At 38.0% G+C, this 18,254-nt stretch overlaps 1 protein-coding gene across 3 annotated transcripts in view; it reads right to left on the minus strand.

The window, feature by feature from the left end:
• Positions 1-45: 45 nt before the first annotated feature.
• ZWILCH (zwilch kinetochore protein) overlaps positions 46-18,254 on the minus strand; it is a 28,551-nt gene continuing 10,342 nt past the window's right edge. For 2 of the 3 annotated variants that reach the window (XM_030578846.1, XM_030578847.1), the window contains 10 exons: positions 16,356-16,449; positions 11,343-11,398; positions 9,408-9,513; positions 8,179-8,258; positions 7,785-7,941; positions 5,988-6,016; positions 4,156-4,292; positions 3,161-3,256; positions 2,945-3,063; positions 46-2,181 (listed from right to left, as the gene is read on the minus strand). In XM_030578846.1, the coding sequence (XP_030434706.1) occupies positions 2,090-2,181; positions 2,945-3,063; positions 3,161-3,256; positions 4,156-4,292; positions 5,988-6,016; positions 7,785-7,941; positions 8,179-8,258; positions 9,408-9,513; positions 11,343-11,398; positions 16,356-16,449 (966 nt within the window). In that variant the 3' untranslated portion in view covers positions 46-2,089. The remainder of the gene's footprint in view (positions 2,182-2,944; positions 3,064-3,160; positions 3,257-4,155; positions 4,293-5,987; positions 6,017-7,784; positions 7,942-8,178; positions 8,259-9,407; positions 9,514-11,342; positions 11,399-16,355; positions 16,450-18,254) is intronic. The other variant, XM_030578848.1, reaches the window with a different exon arrangement.

Here is an 18,254-nt window from a genome sequence, read left to right on the forward strand (position 1 = left end):
ACAGTAGCGCAGAAGTAAGGGTGACATGGTATGGTATTGCCACCCATACTTCTGCACTGCCGCTGGTGGCGGTGCTGCCTTCAGAGCTAGGCTTCCAGCCAGCAGCCACGTAGCTTCCTGAAGCCAGGAGAGGTTCCTGGTTGTAGGGCTGACCCAACCCTGGGAGCAGCCCATGCAGGGGAAGAGGAAGTCCACTCCTTCCCCAGCCTAACCAGGACTAGCAGCTGTAGCCCAGCACACAGCAGAACTCCCAGCTGCAGAACTCCCAGCCCTGCTCCTGGCCCAGCGCTCGGGGGTTAAAGGGACTTTAGGCTGGCTATGTGCGTGTGGGGAGTGACCATGGTGCCTTGGGCAATCACCAACGTCACCCAACCATAGGGTCAGCTCTGCTCCCCCCCCAAAATGACAAACCCCTTCATACCATGCCATCCTCAATTCTGCGCTGCTGCTGGTGGCGATGCTATCTTAAGAGCTAGGCACCTGGCCACTGACTGCTGCTCTCTGGCTACCCAGCTTTGAAGGCAGCGCTGCCGCCAGCAGCAGTGCAGAAGTAAGGATGGCAATACTGCGACAGTAATCAGATTTCATAATCCATTACATATTTTTCATTGTGAATTTGTTAGGATTCTATTTATTAAATATACATCTCTTTCTTTATTAGAGAATGTTGCATACACAAAAAAATGTGATCCAAGGACTTGGACATGTGAGTTAAGATACTGTACCAAATTCAGTCCTGCTACAGCTTAATCAAGATGCACCTGCTTATACAGAACTGAACTAGCTCCAGAGTATGGCTGCAACCTGTCATTGCTTGGCCTGAAATGATTCCTTCAAAACAAGACTTTATGTTCAACTTTTACCAAAATTCCAAAACACAAACTCATTTGTGGATGTCAGGTTAACTGCACAAAATGGATAGATTTCTTAGTTTCTATTCAAGAAGAGTGAATAAAAGTCAATGACTTAAAAAACCCACAAATTTAAACTGTATTTTAAAATTTAACTTTAATTTAAATTTAAATGTGTTTTTATTTTTGAAGACAGATTAATTAATTTAAATTTGAATTTATGACAACCTATGCTAAGGCCTAAACTGACTATAATCTATTAAAATAATTTATATAAATTTGAATAAATAAAAATCTCACACACTGATTCAATGAGCCCTTTTCAAACTATCAAGGCTGCTTTTTTGGCATATAAAAATCAGGGAGAAAACATATTTAAACTACATTTTGGGGTCAAACTTAATAATATGGTACAATCTATATCATTTTCATTTTTGACAATGGGATGAATGCTGGCAGTTACTTTTTTCCAAATGTCAGTACTTACAGTTTCTTAACCTCAAATTACTGAACAAATGTATGTTATGCTACCTAATTAGATAAATGTACATCCTCCTAGCAAAATGTGGTACCAAATCTAACATAAAGGCTATATTTAACTGTAAATAATCAAATCAACATGTTTTAATAGTTATATGAATGTTCTTTATGAAAATAACTCAAAAGTACAAATGAAAAAAGTGATTAAAATCAATTATTTGCATTTGAAGGCATGCTGAATTTGGGCTGGATGAGAAGAGCAACTCTAAAATATAAATATAGGGCTAGAGAAAACTGAAGTTCTTTTACAAAGTTTATATGGCACTGGAAGAGCATCTCTCCAAATATGTCTTACTGACGTAACATCATGTGACATCAGCAAAGATTTTATAACACTTTTTGCTCTTGGTCAGCTACATTGTACAATAAGCAATAAAAAAATAAAATTAAAACAATGTAAAGTAGAATATTCATAATTTATAAACTATCAAAATAAGTTTTTAAAGCAATTACATTTCATATAATTTTAAAAAATTACTGCATGTTACAAAGTATTTAAACAAACTGTACACATACTGTTGAATTATAGGTCTATGCAGATTCTAACTTCAAACACAGGACAGCAAATAACTACCAAATATAGGGTATCATTCTTCCAACCATAAAATATATTTAGATATACTTGGGGAAGCAGATATGCTGACAATATTTTCCATTTACTGTACCTTCCAAGCCTCTATCTGTACAACAGCATTCTTTTATGCAAAATGCACCTGACTGCACTTAGCCATGGTAATAAAATACATACTTTCTTCGGTGTTTCCATTAACTGTTGTATCACAAAGTAGTTCTGCAAAACAAAAGAACTAAGTGTTAACATGGTATTCTTACAAATGACAGATCATAAGAAATTTTGACACAATGGCTTCAAGAATCCATTATAAGCACCAAGTTCCACTGAAATTAATAGGCTCTCAAAATTATTTTTAAAGATAAGAAAATGTCCAAGATCTACTAAAACGTTAATCTCTTTTGCCACTGTCAAAAGAAAGGCAAATCAACTCTATACTGTCCTGTATTTGGAATTCTTCCCTAGCTTTTCAAGAGTTTTTTAAAATGTTGCTCCAGCCAACATCTGGACACCTACTCTTCATGTTAACAATACATTTACCCTCTCTCTATTGACTGAGACGCATGATGCCAAATTCAAAGACAGTTACATTTAGAACTATGTTACAATTAATTTTAAAAGTAACTGTCAGGCTGGGTAGGGAAAATCACCATACACTGAAAATTTTGCACCTCATAGAGTGACAACTAATACCTAACAATACTATAACGGAAAGGTTTTTTTCCCGCCTCATTTGTTTACTTTGCGTATGTAGCAACACTTCTTACATTTAGCCAGTTTCACTTTTTCTACATATAGTCAATTTCTCCCTTGCTGAAGAGATTCTTATGCATAGAAAGGAACTAAAAACATTGAAGACACACTGTTTAAAAAGTGCTGTATGAGACACTGGATCAAACAAAACAATACACTACTAGTTAATTAAAAAAAATTCAAGCTGATAGTATCACTTTAATATTTTATACCAGAAATGGTTCCTTACCTAGGTTGTTCGAAGTCATATGTTCAACAGGAGGACTAGTACTAAGCTGCCATACTGTTTTAACCTCCTTCTGCCCATGTCCACTATTTATTTCCACCCTCCATATTTGTGCATGATCACTGAGGGAATAATCAAATAGCACAAAAAAACCCTAATAATTATGTACTCAAATCAAGATTTGAATTTCCGTATTCTGAAAGCTGAGGTTTGGCTTACTTTTGATAGAACTTATTGACAACAGCTGGTCTGATTGGTAGCTGAAACACATGCTTCTCATTCAGAGGATTTTCTTTGTAATATTTTATGCAGGACCTGTGATAAAAGCAGTCAAATACTGTTACTTATTACTTATTGGATAAGTGTTTATGCAATTATTCAACTCCAGATCAATATACATGCAAAACTAAACTTCCTTTTACATGCTTTCATGACAATAGATCAGTTACTATGCAATTGCAGGAAACCTTGATTCCAAATCTTGATTTTGGCTCTTGCTTCCCAGGACAGTAGAAAATGATCATATCACAACAGCGACTTCATAAGCGATACTATACTTGACAAATTGCAATTGCACAATAATTTATTCCTCACAAATGTTCCCTCTAAAACCATGGTATCTTTTTAGAATGGAAGGCTAATTTTTCACACTATCTAGTCACAGAAGCTTTGTAGCACTGAAAATAAATATGAAATATGTTGGGATTTTGTGCTATCTGAGAGCTAAATGGATGAAAGCCTCAAAAAATTGCAAGGTTTGGAAGCATGACTTGAAATGGCTGATAAAACAAGACATGCAAGAAAGAAGCTGCAGAAACAAAAAAGCTAATGTAAAAAAAAATTTGTTTTGAATGTTATTCTGAAGGTATATTCTTATGAATACCTGATTTACATATTTCAGAATGGAGGAATGGCTGGGATCTGAGAGCTCAGAAAGGAAAAGGAAGAAGAGAAGAAAATGAAAATTAGTATTCTAGTGATTTTCCTGAACCCCTTCACAAGATGATGGGGAAAAAGTACAAGCGTATTAAATCAGGGCAGAAAATTTGAGCAGTAAGATCCAAATGCTCCCAGTACAGCCCCCGTTCCTCACAATCATTATCAATAAAGTTCAGTTTAGAAAAAGTTTGCCTTTTGACTGTATCTAGTTACTTAAAATAATCCATTTATTATTGACATTTAAACGACAAAAAGTAAAAATTAAATAAAATTACTGCATCAAAGGGAAGAGGTTCTCATGTTTGAAGTGAAGAAAGACTGTGCAGCTGACCAATATTTCCAGCATATGATGAAGTTTCTGAATGCGATGAACCTGCTCCTGTAGCTCTACTGATGTGGAAATGAAGTAGTCCTAGACAAGAAAATATAGACTTGAACACAAGAAATAAACAAAGCTCTTAAAAAGATAACTGTTGGTGTTGGGTGGGTTAAATATGCTAACCAGATGAGTACTCAATTTGTACATATTCTGAAGGTCCACTCTCTCTGCTACATTTGCCTGCCCCTTTTTTATGAGAAAATAGGGTATTGATTTATAAAAATCCTGCTCTCAGAATGCTTCATGAAGCAGATTTCTTGCAAACTAAACACCATGCGCTTTTTTGCAGCTGAGAGAAGCAATACTCCATGCAAACCTACAACCTTGAAGTAATCCTAGAACATGCAGTTTGTTGATGTTGAGTCAACTGCCAGTGAAGTTAGAATGTCAATCTCTTGCCTACTTAAAAAATAAAATAGTTTAGTGATGGTGAAAAAGACACTAGATTATATATGGGACATACTGGCAAGAGTTCAAGTTCCCTCTTAATCTGCAAATATACCCCAACCTTGACCTGGAAAGTCCACCTCTTAGGTGAGTAGTTTAACCTCCACAGCCACGCAATTTTTGGCTGTCTGCTGAAAATAGCAATAAAAATGCTAAATGGGATGACTTGTGCAATATGGGTTACAGTCTAGACTACCAATTCTTTTCACATAGGTCAAACACATGTAACATGGTGGTACTTTTGGATCACCACAGATGTGGGAAGACTACCAATGACTTTGGTAGGTTTGAATCAGGGCTTCGGTCTGGGTTTGAGCCAGAGAGCTGGAAATGAAATGTGGAGATGTCATACTAACAAGAACACTACCACCTTGCATTCATAGTGTGATTTTCATTCTTAGATCTGAAAGCTTTTTTACAAAAATGGGGAAGTATGATCTCCATTTACAGATGGGGAAAAACACACAGAGGTTAAGTGACTTGTTGTGCGTAAGGTCACACAGCAAGTCAATGGCAGAGTCGAAGAGAATCTAGATTCCCTGACCTAAAATATGGTGCCCTAACCAGGGGAATAAGCTGCTGTTACCAACCACCTAAGCTATTAAACCCACACTTTGATATTTTATCCATTCAACGACCCTAATTTTAAGGAGGTGACAGACTTTCCATGATCAAGAATATGATTCGGAAGAAAAAGTGTTTTCATAGTAGAATTTTAGGACTGTCAGCGATGACAGTGTTCACTTCACATATGTATGAAACACCAATTCAGAGTGTTATCAGCTTTTGAAAAGAGTGACAGACAAGCAAAACCTTCAGGGGCACCGTAATGCAACAGCTACAAAACCCTATTTCTAACCGCAATCCTTCTGCAATGTGCGCTTTCATGACTGAACATAAATTTTCTCTACTACTGTAGTTAAAATTTTGTTTCAACAGCTTTAAGAACTCTATTCTCAGGAGCAAACTCAAACTAATGGACAGGATTTCTCAGCTTCCTACAAAATCCTGAGCATGGTTCTATCATATTTTTCAAGTGGAAGTAGCTCTGTAGATAAGGACATCAAAGGTGGTTCCTCAGCTTTGACCAAATTTCTCCTTCCTCTCTCCCCTCACCAGAGTTAAAAACAAGTGTTTAGAACACTCAGTTTTCAAGGCTGAGAACTCAGAATATGTCATAGTCTTGCAAATAGGCTTTAAGAATTTGGAGAGAAAATTAATCTAAACAAGTGTATGTCAAAACTTTATATGGCTTTCAAAATAAGAATTAAAATATCTCACCAGATAGGTTAATGTTGCAAGTTCTTGGCCTGCAAAACAAATAAAGATTTTTTTTTTAAAAAAGAAATAAAAACATGCTACGCACCGTGGCAGCTTCAGGCATAAGCAAAACAGGTGGCCACAGGAAGCCACACAAAGGGAAGAGTGTGCAGTCACCACACCTGAGGCCTTGTTTGTACTCACTGCTATAACTACAAAGAGAAATATGAAGTGGCTGGTGTTGGAGACAGTGGTTACCAGCCACCAACGTGGCATTTTCCCTACATGGAAATGCAAAGGGGCAGCAGCCATAGGCATAGCAGGTGCTAGGATCAGCTGAGTCACCAGCCCTAAAATTCTCAACGCTTCTCCCTCCTAAACAGCGTAAGGTTTGAAGCAGCAGAAACAGAAACCAGGTGAGCAAATGAGAGTGCATACAGGCTGGCAGTGTGGTAGGAAGACTCAGGGAATGAAGAAAAGGTGAAGAGAGAAGCCTTGAAAAAAGTAGCGTAGGAATATAGGCCCACATTAGATTGGGTGAACTATGGTTTTAAATTGAGCTGGATATTAGCATGAACAATAGGCCCAAAGCATGTGACCAAAAAGAACGAGAACATCAGAAAGAAAATTTATTGTGTTAAACTTGTAGTGACCCTTCAAAATACCAGTGTTATCTTATTTAAGGTTTGGGCTGAAGTATTAGTAATAAAACACAATCAACTGGGTATCAGGTGCAGTAAATACTGACTATATAAGAAAATCCTTCATACGACCTTAGCTAAGGTCCGATAATTGGCAATGACATCAATAGTTTGTTAAGGGATATAAAAAAAGTAAACTCTTAAAGACTTTATTGGTAATACCTGCCAGACCACGATGGAGTCGACCACTATGAGTCTAAACCTCCCCGAGTTTGGACCATTTGCAAGGATCCTGATCAAATGCTTATAAATGTTTTGTTACTATTTGGAGGTAGTAAACTGCTTATTATTTCGACTTTTTAGGCATGTTTAGAACAATTGTATAAATGTCATTTGACCTTTGGATTTAATAAAAGGAATTTACGGTTAAATTAGTTTTGTGGTAATACCTTGATAAATAATAATTCCAACAAAGACTAAGACAAAAAAATGACAATAAAAAAATGAGGAAAACAAATAAACCCAACAAAAATGAAGACAACAACCCAACAGAATGGAAGCAAAAGAAACAAACTGTGAGACTGAAGATAGAGCCACAACACCATTGAAGTAATAATTTAATTTTTTAAAAAATATCCCTACATGCTAGCTTCTGTTTCAAGGTGTGGCTCAAGAATGCAATTTATTCATTTTGTAAAATAAATTATACTGTCAGTATTCTTAGCTGTCTTGTCCTCAACCCCTTTTGATTACAAGAAGGGAGGAAAGACAGACAGTAAGGAAGGACACACATTTTTTCCCCACCTACTGCATTATCACACGTAAAAACAGGCTCCAGTTAAATAAATAGGCTATTACTCAAATTTCTCCCTTCAGATTTTTCAGACTGATAGGTTTCTATCATTCAGACATTTATGAAAACCCACATAAAAAGATTAGTTTAGAACACTGTTACAGCCTTAGTTATAAGCCACAGTTATTTTGAGATACTTTTAATTTGCAAATTAAGCAAAGGAACACACTAAGTGGTAAGTACAGATTTTATGGGCAATAAGAAAAAAGGCTAAGGTGACAGAGAGGTGAAGTTAAGGTCAACAAAACCAGAAATGTTTGATTGTTTAGGTCAAGTAGCCTTTTCTTGTGAATTTCCAGTCATGGTTTTAAATAACAGGCTTACCTATGAAACAACTGACATAATCTTTCTTCATTTTGTCCAGACCAATCTCCAGAAGCATTTGAATTGGAGTGACACCACTGAGGGAAATAGCCTCCATAGCTCCACGATAGGATTGTTGAATCAATTTGCTTAGTAAACTGCTACTCCCTTGATGAATCTAAAAAAATAAGATGTGTTCTGGTAATATATAGATGAAATACACAGTATAATTTACAAGCAGGACATTATTAAAAAAGGAGACCAACTAATAGTGAACTATTTAAAAACTGAATTTAAAATATTGTCAAAATGAGGAGCAATTTACAAACATTTAAAAGAAATGTATCCTACTTTATTTACACAACCAAAGCTGATACTTTTATCATGAAAACATATTCAGGCTACACATACATACCCACGGCTGTATTTCATCATGTTCTAGGGATTTTATGATCAGTGTGAAACACTCTACCAAGTCTTGATAGGAAGCGACACCTTGAGAAAAGAGTTATTCCAATATTTAATTTATAATGGCTACAAAAACATGTCTGCCTTTATCACATAAATGATAAAAAAGTTGAGCAATGCACAAAATATAAGAATTTTAAAAACTCCAAGAACAACAAAACCCCATAAACTTACTACACAGAATGGCCCAAAGATTAGTTTAAATGTGTGACTGAACCAAGAGGTCTTGCACTACACCATGAAGTTCGACAAGAGGTCTGTGAGAGCAGATTCCAGAGAATGGCCCTTTACTAATAATGCCTGTCCTAGAGCACAGCTCCAAAACCAACAGTGAAAGCAACTCAACAGTTTATAATTACTGTTAACAGGACATGAGGAAAGTTAACTAAGTCCTAGACCATGTGAGGCTTTATAGACTACAGTTCAAGGTGATTGTTACAAACTGAAGTAAACAGATAACAATGCTTCATGCTTCAGAGAAACTAAAAGATGCTCTTAACTGCTTGCCCCACTTAAGAGACAAGTGTCCGCATTCTGCATCAGCAGAAACCTTCAAGTACTGATATACCTGAATAGGGTATGCTGTACATTTGTATAGAGTACATTTTAGTCATCTGCTTTTGATGTTACAAAGGCATTTATTATTATGGCAATATTCACATTAGAAAAGAATCATCATTACTTCCAAGTCGTCCTACAAGTAAAAAAAGGCATTTATGTGCCAAAACTGTCACTTGGTAATCAAAATGCAATAATGGATTTAATTAATAGGACCGCAAGACTGAAAATATTATTTGCAAAGGTTGACATCTAACATTTTCTAAAAAAAACTACTTACTTTAAATATATTCCATGAGCCCCAGTAAAGTCTATTTTATAGATAAATGGCTGTCAGTAATGAAGTAGGTAAGCACTATTTATTGCTAAAAAGAACCAACAAACAACTTGGCAAAGAGAAAATATGCACATACCACAAGTCACTATACTTTCCTATATATTGTAAGTAGAACATGCTATCTTATAATTATATAAATGACAATGAGCCTTAGGCCTGAAGAGTTAATCAGTTCTTAAAACTTGGAGAAACTTACACCAATTTCTTAAAATATATATAAAAAAGTGGTATAGGAAATGTGTACAAATTATAAGGCAGTGAGAAAAAGATAAAACACTTACTCCTCCTCATTTTGCACCACAACTGTTCAGCAAAATCCAGGTCCCCTCGCTCACTAAAAAGTGATTTTATTGAACTGTCGACTGCAGCAGAGTCACATTGGACTTTCTGAAAGAGAGTTTTACTTGAAGATGCTCCTTCAAAATAAAGTCAAACATTTATCATAACATTCTAAAGCTGTGGAGCGCAAACTTTTCCAGTCATGCCCCCTCCCTTTACCATTCACAGAATTTATTGCATCCCACCCTCCATTGCCACCCTTACTTCTGCACTACTGCTGGCAACAGTGTGGCCTTAAGAGCTGGGTGGCCGGGGAGAGGTGGCTGCTCTTGTTTGCAGCACGAGAGGACTATATTTTTAATCCTGCTCCTGTCCTGCCTCACAATACCCACTCTATTTTATCTATTATCACTGTTCCCACTATGATGACAGTGGGTCCTACAGGACCCCTGGGTCCCAGTTTCTTCACACACACCCCAGAGAATCTCACATGCTCCTGTTTGCGCACCACTGTTCTAAAGATCCACATAAATCAAATCCTCTCCAATAGCCAAATCTATTTGCAAGATTAATATTTCTTCTCCCGCCCAATCAGTAGTTCAATAAACAAACATATTTCATACCAATTAAGAAACATGCTTTTACCAAGTCTTAACAAAGTAGTGAGGAGCCACTGACCTAACCTCTTGGGAAATACCTAATTCCTAAAGGCTATGTGCCCACAAAAGGACATTGTTGTGGGGAGGAAGGGTTTCTGGCCATTGCAAAGCAGAGCTTGCCCAGAATGCTTGCCTAGAATGAGTAAAAATTGATGCTAACTCCCTCAAACCTGTCCTTCCACTGTGACTTACAACTGGCTATACCAGTATAGACTGAAAGTACTGGCATAAACAGCTGCAGTGATGGAATCAGAGAAGCTCCAGTAAAGGATATGACTAATACTGCATGGATTTCACAAATGATAGAGTTGTGTGATTTTTTTTTGTTTGTTTTTAAATGTCTGACTTGCAATGCACCAAATAAAAAAAAATTAAAAAAAAAAGAAAAATCTGAGCATATGATTTTCTCCATGATCTTTGATGCAGGACTAAAGTCTATAATTTTGTTGGTGTACAGTAGATCACAGACTTGAGATCAAATTGGAAAATTAATTTAATTGACTTAACCTTCCTATAAAAAGAAAAAAAAAACTCAACTATTTGTGAGGAGGGAGAGAGACAAATAAATACTAAAAATAAAAATACTAACATAAATACTAAATAACTATTAAAAATAAAACATACACAAATACAAAAAATATTTAAATCTCTACAAAATTGTTTGAAGTTATTTAAGGCAGGAAGTTATCATGGTGATGTGCGTTAACAGCTAGATAGATAAATGTGCCAGTTTCCAAAACCTCCGGTAGGCCATGGACCACTGGAGAGTCAAGCCAGTGGCAGAGTGAAACTGGCACAGAGATCAAGTAGCTTCATGTAAGAAGGTGAAATAGCAGCATGAGACTGATAACTTTAGATGAGAGTGGAAGATTAAGATGATAAAAAGTGATCGTGTTTGGAAGAAATCAGAGAGATCTCCAACCCATAGGTAAAGAGGAAGAGAGAGAAGGAAGCAGACCTTTGTGGAGTTAACCCACTCCTATCCATCAGGATTGGTGTTGCCTGCTGGACAAGATCACAGCTACTTCTCTTTGAACATAACAATCAGTACTAAAAGCTAAGTAAAACTCGGGGGAAAATGCTAAAATATAAAACATTGAAGGAGATTTTGAAAAGGCACAAATGACATTTGACTTTCAGCTAAGTGCCCAATGGCTATATGTGCCTTTGAAACAATAGATCTCTTACAGTTCCTGCGGAGTAAGGACAACAGGGGAGATTTTCAAACTACTGCAGGGACAGTGAAAGAAAGAAGAGGATGACCGAAAATACACATACCTCTGCATCATTTTTATGTACTGATGTATTAAACCCATCCAGTTTATTCTTTAAATCTAAAAGGGGGAGGGAAAGGAATTCTATCACTATGATAAACCATGTACAGCTGAACAACAGTATAAGTCTCAGACATGTTACAATTTTGGTCCTACTAACCGAGATTAGATGGATGGATAACAAATACTGAAAGGTATTATCTTTCTTCGTGATTCCTTCTAAACACTGTTTCTACTATTCAAAATTAGATAATAGACTCATAGACTTTAAGGTCAGAAAGGACATTATGATCATCTAGTCTGACCTCCTGCACAATGCAGGCTACAGAATCTCACCCACTCACTCCTGTAACAAACCCCTAACCTATGTCCGAGTTATTGAAGTCCTCAAATCATGGTTTGAAGACCTCAAGCTGCAGAGAATCCTCCAGCAAGTGACCCGTGCCCCATGCTGCAGAGGAAGGCAAAAAACCTCCAGGGCCTCTGCCAATCTTCCCTGGAGGAAAATTCCTTCCCGACCCCAAATATGACAATCAGTTAAACCCTGAGCATGTGGGCAAGACTCACCAGCTAGCACCCAGGAAAGAATTCTCTGTAGTAACTCAGATCCCATCCCATCTAACATCCCATCACAGACCACTAGGCATACTTACCTACTGATAATCAAAGATCAATTGCCAAAATTAATTGCCAAAATTAAGCTATCCCATCATACCATCCCCTCCATAAACTTATCAAGCTTAGTCTTAAAGCCAGATATGTCTTTTGCCCCCACTACTCCCCTTGGAAGGCTGTTCCAGAACTTCACTCCTCTAACGGTTAGAAAACTTCATCTAATTTCAAGTCTAAACTTCCTAGTGTCCAGTTTATATCCATTTGTTCTTGTGTCCACATTGGTACTAAGCTTAAATAATTCCTCTCCCTCCCTAATATTAATCCCTCTGATATATTCATAAAGAGCAATCATTTCCCCTTCAACCTTCTTTTGGTTAGGCTAAACAAGCCAAGCTCTTTGAGTCTCCTTTCGTAAGACAGGTTTTCCATTCCTCAGATCATTCCAAGTAGCCCGTCTCTGAACCTGTTCCAGTTTGAATTCATCCTTCTTAAACATGACAGACCAGAACTGCACACTGTATTCCGGATGAGGTCTCACCAGTGCCTTATATAATGGTACTAACATCTCCTTATCTTTGCTGGAAATACCTCACCTGATGCATCCTAAAACCGCATTAGCTTTTTTAATGGCCATATCACATTGGCGGCTCATAGTCATCCTGTGATCAACCAATACACTGAGGTCCTTCTTCTCCTCTGTTACTTCCAATTGATGCGTCCTCAATTTATAACTAAAATTCTTCTTATTAATCCCTAACTGCATGACCTTGCACTTTTCACTATTAAATTTCATCCTATTACTATTACTCCAGTTTACAAGGTCATCCAGATCTTCCTGTATGATATCCCGGTCCTTCTCTGTGTTAGCAATACCTCCCAACTTTGTGTCATCCACAAACTTTATTAGCACCTTCCTGCTTTTTGTGCCAAGGTCAGTAATAAAAAGGTTAAGTAAGATTGGTCCCAAAACTGATCCCTGAGGAACTCCACTAGTAACCTCCTTCTAGCCTGACAGATCACCTTTCAGTATGACCTATTGTAGTCTCTCCTTTAACCAGTTCCTTATCCACCTTTCAATTTTCATATTGATCCCCATCTTTTCCAATTTAACTAATAATTCCCCACGTGGAACAGTGTCAAATGCCTTACTGAAATCGAGGTAAATTAGATCCATTGCATTTCCTTTGTCTAATAAATCTGTTACCTTCTCAAAGAAGGAGATCAGGTTGGTTTGGCACGATCTACCTTTTGTAAAACCATGTTGTATTTTGTCCCAATTACCACTGACCTCAATGTCCTTAACTACTTTCTCCTTCAAAACTTTTTCCAAGACCTTACATACTACAGATGTCAAACTAACAGGCCTATAGTTACTCGGATCACTTTTTTTCCCCTTTCTTAAAAATAGGAACTATGTTAGCAATTCTCCAGTCGTACGGTACAACCCCCGAGTTTACCAATTCATTAAAAATTCTTGCTAATGGGCTTGCAATTTCATATGCCAGTTCCTTTAATATTCTTGGATGAAGATTATCTAGGCCCTCTGATTTTGTCCCATTAAGCTGTTCGAGTTTGGTTTCTACCTCGGATGTGGTAATATCTACCTTCATATCCTCATTCCCATTTGTCATCCTTCCATCATCCCTAAGCTCCTCATTAGCCTTATTAAAGACTGAGGCAAAGTATTTATTTAGATATTGGGCCATGCCTAGATTATCTTTAACCTCCATTCCATCCTCAGTGTTTAGCAGTCCTACTTCTTCTTTCTTTGTTTTCTTCTTATTTATATGGCTATAGAACCTTTTACTATTGGTTTTAATTCCCTTTTTAAGGTCCAACTCTACATGGCTTTTAGCCTCTCTCACTTCATCCCTACATGTTTTGACCTCAATAAGGTAGCTTTCCTTGCTAATCCCGCCCTTCTGCTTTTTCTTAATCACCTCTCTGAGATGCTTGCTCATCCAGCTTGGTCTACAACTCCTGCCTATGATTTTTTTCCCCCTTTCTTGGGATACAGGCTTCTGATAGTTTCTGCAACTTTGATTTGAAGTAATTCCAGGCCTCCTCTGCCTTTATATCCACAAGTTCTTCAGTCCAATCCACTTCCCTAACTAATTTCCTTAATTCTTTAAAGTTAGCCCTTTTGAAATAAAAAACCCTAGTCCCAGATCTATTTTTGTTTATCCTTCCATCTAGTTTGAACTGAATTAGCTCATGATCACTCGAACCAAGGTTGTCCCCTACAATCATTTCGTCTATGAGGTCCTCACTACTCACCAAAACCAAATCTAAAATGGCATCCCCTCTTGTTGGTTCTTCAACTACTTGGTGAAGAAATCCATCAGCTATCACATCCAGAAAAATCTGAGCCCTATTATTATTACTAGCACTTGTCCTCCAGTCTATATCTGGGAAGTTAAAGTCTCCCATGATCACACAATTCCCATTAGTGTTTACTTCATTAAAAACATTAAAGAGGTCTCTATCCATATCCAAATCAGATCCTGGCGGTCTGTAGCACACCCCAAGCACTCTCTCAGGGGAGGCTCTAGTAGCTTTCTTTCCCATTGTGATTTTTGCCCAGACAGATTCTGTCTTATCCATTCCATCACTTCTTATTGCTTTACAGTTAACCTCATCATTGATATACAATGCTACTCCACTACCTTTGCCTTTATTTCTGTCTTTCCTAAACAGCACATAGCATTCAATACCTGTACTCCAGTCATTACTACTATTTCACCATGTTTCTGTTATCCCTATAATATCTGGTTTCACTTCCTGCACCAGTAGCTCTAGTTCCTCCATTTTGTCACCTAGGCTCCTCGCATTAGTGTACAGACATCTTAATTTTTGCCATTTGACTTCACTGACATTCTTTATCTGGTTAGACACAGACATTCTACCACCAGTATCACCTATTAGACTGGTATCTACACTACCCTTCCTCCTCATGTCCATTCTTCTGCCCATGGCTGTATCTCCTCTTACTGTTTTCTTCCCTCTCAAATGTTAAATTCCAGCGTGGAGATTACCTGAACATCTCCCAACCATCTCCCCCAAATTCCTAGTTTAAAGCTCTCTTAATCAGTTGGGCAAGCCTCCATCCTAGAAGTCTATTTCCCTCCTTACTCAGGTGAAGTCCATCCCAAAAGAACAGTCCTCTGTCCATGAATGCTTCCCAGTGGCCATACATCCCAAAGCCCTCCTTATAGCACCACTGCCTGAGCCATCTGTTAAATCTAATAGAATTATTTGAGTTGGAAGGGACCTCAAGTGGATAATCTAATCAGGCTTTTGAAAAAATCCTCCCCCATTCAAAAGGAGCTACTAATGCTGTCATGGGTTCCTTGCCCTCCCCGAGGGCAGGGAAGGGAAAGAGAAGGGTGTGGGGGTGTGCGCGCACACATTGAAGAAAATCACAACTATCCTTCATCTAATACATTCAGCTGCATAACAGAAGGATTTGTTATATTATTTCTAAATGCCCATCTATTAAGGACAGTTTAGTCTGGGATGGTCCCTTCTTGTGTATTTTTAAAGTAAATTGTTTTGTCAGTTTTTCACACTTACTTTAATATACTCAGTTGCCTAGAGATAACTGGTAAACACCTATCCTCTCTTCACTAACGCTGAAACGATGGTTTTATTGTTTCTCAACATCTCTGATTTTCTTCCTTAAATTTTTTCTTCTCTGTTAGTCTATATGTTAATTTGTGGATATTTTCAGTTTCATTCTAAAGTTCTCGGTTTCTCTTTTTCTATATCCATTTTCTATTACCTTAAACTCGCATGTCTGTAGCCTCTCTGACAAGAATTTTTTTGCACTCAATGGCCAGAATTTTCAGAAGTGACTAGTGATTTTTGGAAGCCTCAGTTTGAGACACCTTAGACTTTCAGAGAGTTGGCATTTGGCACTTTCTGAAATTCAGGATAATTAAAGATAACCCAAGTTGGGCACACAAAGACTGGTGTACTGGAATCACTAATCACTGAAATCTTGGCCACTATGTTTACATGTGTTCTTGCCCCTCTTAGTCTGTAAAGTGTTGTAGGACAGATTTTTATTTGTCTCATTTCATTTTTTTCTCCCTATTCTCCACAATGTGGGGAAAACACTATGGTTTACCCACTGCACAGGATTCTCATGATTTCACCAGGAGAGTTAGAGGTATACAAAGTAACCTGTTTCTTGAACACTTTTGGTGGACTACTGGACCTTATAAATTACCATCTGCAGTTCAAATACTATCATAATCTTATTATGTGGCATTTTCATTTCATTCTTGTGAAATTTTAAGCCCCTTGCAATTTTTTTCTTAACAAATTTTTATTATAAGATTTAACCTTTTCCACACAATTTTACCCAATCATAGCATCTCAAATTATTAAACAAAAATACCATTCAGAAGTTCCTTGACAAGTTCAACCGCTGATTCAGCTACCAAAGGCTCAGGCCAGTCAGTCACACCAGTCTTCAAGCCTTCAGCCAAAACCTAACAGCACAAAAAATCCAGAGATACTTATTTTGTTTGAGGTTCTGTACATAACAGAGAATATACAGGTGTATTAAACTTGCAACAACAACAAAAAATTACCCGTTGTATGAAAATTCCACCAAGAAATGTATATGGCAATCAATACTGCCAAGCTAATGTTGTGTTAGAAATGTTTGGAATGTTCTGATTTGTGTGTTCTTTATTTCTCAACCTTAACACTGTGTTAAAAGTTATTCTGCATTTAATACATTCATGTAATTTCAAAAAACCTTTCAAACAGCAACGGAGATTCTAAATAAGAACACCATTAAATTGTGGAGGTAAATGCATGGTTGCGCAGGTGGTGTCAGAGAGAGGGCTTTGGATTCTTCAACCATGGAATGTTGTTCCAGGAAGAAGGATTGCTAGGAAGAGATGGGATCCACGTAATGAAGAGAGGGAAGACTATCTTCACAGGCAGGCTTGCTAACCTCGTGAGGAGGGCTTTAAACTAGGTTCACCCTGAGGTAAGTGGAATACCGGGATGAAACACAAGGAGGAAGGTGTAACAGAGGGAGGCCTCCTGATTCACATTGAGAAAGTCGGGCAATCCGCTAGTTATCTTAGGTGCCTGAACATGAATGCAAGAAGCCTGGGAAACAGGCAGGAAGAATTGGAAGTCCTGGCACAGTCAAGAAACTATGATGTGATTGGAACAACAGAGACTTGGTGGAGTAACTCACATGACTGGTGCACAGCCATGGATGGGTATAAATTGTTCAGGAAGGATAGGCATGACAGAAAAGGTGGAAGAGTTCCACTGTATGCAAGAAAGCAATATGATTGCTCAGAGCTCCAGTATGAAACTGGAGAAAAGCCTGTTGAAAGTCTTTGGGTTAAGTTTAGAGGTGAAAGCAACAGGTTTGATGTTGTGGTCATCCGCTACAGACCACCAGACCAGGAGGAGGAGGCAGACAAGGTTTTCTTCTGACAACTAACAGAAGTTTCCAGATCATAGGCCCTGGTTCTCATGGGGGACTTCAACCACCCTGACATCTGCTGGGAGAGCAATATAGCAGTGCACAGACAATCCAAGAAGGTTTTTGGAGAGTGTTAGGGACAACTTCCTGTTGCAAGTGCTGGAGGAACCAACTAGGGGCTGTGCTCCTCTTGTCCTGCTGCTCACAAATAAGGAAGAACTGGCAGGAGAAGTAGAAGTGGGTGGCAACCTGGGCAGCAGTGAAATTGAGATGATCAAGTTCAGGATCTTGACAAAAGGAAGAAAGGAGAGCAGCAGAATATGGACCCTGGACTTTAGAAAAGCAGACTTTGACTCCCTCACGGAACTGATGGCCAGGATCTCCTGGGAGGCTAATTGAGGGTGAAAGGAGTCCAGGAGAGCTAGCTGTATTTTAAAGCAGCCTTATTGAGGGCGCAGGAACAAACCATCCCCATGTGCAGAAAGAATAGCAAATACAGCAGGCGACCAGCTTGGCTTCTCTAGCAGAGAAATCTTCAGTGAGCTTAAACACAAAAAGGAAGCTTACAAGAATTGTAACTTGGACAGATGACTAGGGAGGAGCATAAAAATATTACTCGAGCATGCAGGGGTGTAATCGGAAAGGCCAAAGCACAATTGCAGTTGCAGCTAGCAAGGGATGTAAAAGGTAACAAGAAGGGTTTTTACAGGTATGTTAGCAACAAGAAGACAGGCAGGTAAAGTGTAGGACCCTTACTGAATGGGGGAGGCAACCTAGTGACAGATGATGTGGAAAAAGCTGAAGTACTCGATGCTTTTTTTGCCTCGGTCTTCACAGACAAGA

Source organism: Gopherus evgoodei, chromosome 10 (genome assembly GCF_007399415.2).
Source record: "Gopherus evgoodei ecotype Sinaloan lineage chromosome 10, rGopEvg1_v1.p, whole genome shotgun sequence".
NCBI lineage: Eukaryota > Metazoa > Chordata > Testudines > Testudinidae > Gopherus > Gopherus evgoodei.